This window comes from Anthonomus grandis, chromosome 10, assembly GCF_022605725.1.
Source record: "Anthonomus grandis grandis chromosome 10, icAntGran1.3, whole genome shotgun sequence".
NCBI classification, from domain to species: domain Eukaryota; kingdom Metazoa; phylum Arthropoda; class Insecta; order Coleoptera; family Curculionidae; genus Anthonomus; species Anthonomus grandis.
The window spans coordinates 15,803,664-15,805,887 of record NC_065555.1 but is presented as its reverse complement, the minus strand read 5'-3'; the positions used below and the strand labels follow the sequence as shown (position 1 = coordinate 15,805,887).

Genomic DNA, 2,224 nt, shown 5'->3' with positions numbered 1-2,224 from the left:
GTGTAGATATGCTTGTTTTTGCTGTAGTTGCGAATAAGTTGGCTGTATTGACACTGGCCATTGTTGTGTGTGAGGTGGTTGATTGTACGGTTGTGTATGGTGCTGAAGTGTCTGTGGTTGTAGGTATGGCTGAGTCTGGTGCCGATAAGGCTCTATGTTTCGAAAATATAATTGATTCTGTAACCGATTTTCAGGTTAATAAGTGGTTTGAAAAGCAGAGTTAGGAGTCAACTTTTCTAAGTGGGCCTCGTAAAAAATATCATTAATTAATTTTTCGGCATAAACCGCTTGAAGTGGGACAAGTTTCTTTAACTTCACCGCCCATGTTTTGGCTATTAATGTAAATTTGTCATCAACGGCCGCCGGCGTAAAACGTTTCCCAATCATGTAATATATCATCGCATTTATCCAGCTGCCGTTTCATGGTTCTAGTTGTCTAAGTGGATGGGCGTGTGGATGTGGATGGTCCCAACGTTAAAGAGTGTGGTGTAGAGGGTGGAGAAATACTTGGCGACTCCCTTGGTGAGAATAATCCTGATTCACTAGTTGCTTCATCACGCTCAGCCGTAAATTGATGAAGTTCCTGAAAATCATACGAAAATATCAATGTATATAATTATTAAGAATTGTGAAACAGCCGTGAGTAATGAGGTATTATTTTGGTTACAGTTTCCTAAAACTACGACGGAATGGAAGAGTATCGGTAGAGAGTTTGAGCAAAAATGGAATTTTCCACATTGCTAGGGCGCTGTTGACGGCAAGCATATACAAATTGTGGCACCTCCTCGATCTAGATCATACTATAATTACAAAAAAACTTACAGCATTGTGCTAATAGCCATTATGAATGCAAACCGTGAATTTATTATGTGCGATATTGGAACTAATGGTCGAGTATCTGATAGTTGTGTGCTAGACAATATAATATTTATGAAGAACTTAGTAGAAAATAAATTACATTTGCCAGCTGCAGAGGCAGTTGTCGACGGAGAGTGAGAATGAGGCATTTGCGCTGCGACCAGACTTCCTCAAGCCTTACAATCAAAGGGAATTGGACTATAATAAAAGGATTTTCAACTACCAATTATCCCGTGCCCGCCGAATAGTCGAAAACGGATTCGGCATTTTAGCTGCCAGATTTCGAATTTTTCATACAAAAATCAATTTGAAAGTTGAAAATATTGATAAAGTAGTGTTAGCATCCTGTGTTCACAACTTCCTACGAAAGCATGCAAATGAAGCGTATGCTCCTATGGACGTATTTAGTACGTGGAAGACGTAACAACTGGTATCATTACGTCTGGCCTTCGCACAGCTGATTATAATTTATTGGATCTTACTCGCGGCCATCAGCGCAATGCCAGTTCAGAAGCAAAAGATGTAAGGGAGAAATTTTCAAACTATTTTATCAATTCTGGCAAAGTTCCATGGCAGGATAAAATGGTTTCTCCAACAATTCAAGGCTTTTAGAAAAGTAGCTACCTATATCTACTATTACATACCTACGAAATAAAAATTTACTTACTGATTCTTCATCTTCATCTTCAACATTGGTTTGCGTCTTTCGTGGAATTTCTTGATCCCGTATAAAAATAAGCAAATCAAAATACCACAAATGGGGAACGTACACGTCTTCTTCACCAGCACCAGACCTCTCCAAATTAATAACTTTTTTTAATTCTCTCCTGTACGCGGTTTTTAAAGAGTTAATTTTTTTACTACAGTTTCTTTGTTTGCTCCTATACCGAACTCCCGCATTTTTTCCATCATACATTCATAAGCCTGTTGTTTCGCATTACGATCACTGTACTGCTTGGATTTGATTCTTCAGAGACACGGGAATGATCTGTACAACTCAATAAACTCACTTAAAAACTGTTTTTCTTTCTTTGACATTGTAAAGCAGAAAAAAAAAGTTTCACACATTATTAAATGTGAGCGTTAACTGACAGGCCGCAGATAACTGAGCACTACGTGCAAATAGTTGCTAGGTTCGGCATAGCACTCCGAAAACTTTGAACTAAAAAAGGATAGAAATATTCCATGCACACGAATTAATAAAGAATAGATTGTCTTGACACAGCTAATTAACGTCAAAAATCAGGTTTATCTGTCCTCCATTCACTGCTGATAATGAGCTGGAGTGAAAATATGACAGATAAACCACATTTTAGACGTTAATCAGCTGTATCGAGACTACCTATTCTTCTCTAACTCGTGTGCA

At 38.1% G+C, this 2,224-nt stretch overlaps 1 protein-coding gene across 1 annotated transcript; it reads right to left on the bottom strand.

The window, feature by feature from the left end:
- Positions 1 to 390: 390 nt before the first annotated feature.
- Positions 391 to 2,011, bottom strand: LOC126741649 (uncharacterized). Its single transcript, XM_050448179.1, has 2 exons — positions 1,526 to 2,011; positions 391 to 583 (listed from the first exon to the last, which is right to left on the bottom strand). The coding sequence occupies exons 1-2, from the start codon at positions 1,772 to 1,774 to the stop codon at positions 437 to 439; spliced, it is 396 nt and encodes a 131-aa protein (XP_050304136.1). The 5' UTR covers positions 1,775 to 2,011; the 3' UTR covers positions 391 to 436.
- Between the last annotated feature and the right edge of the window lie 213 nt (positions 2,012 to 2,224).

Excerpts from the sequence above, each read along its gene's own strand:
- LOC126741649 (XM_050448179.1), bottom strand. The coding sequence starts at position 1,774 with ATGTATGATGGAAAAAATGCGGGAGTTCGGTATAGGAGCAAACAAAGA. Across the intron at positions 584-1,525 it reads AAGATGAAGATGAAGAATCA|GAACTTCATCAATTTACGGC; the intron begins GTAAGTAAATTT and ends TATGATTTTCAG.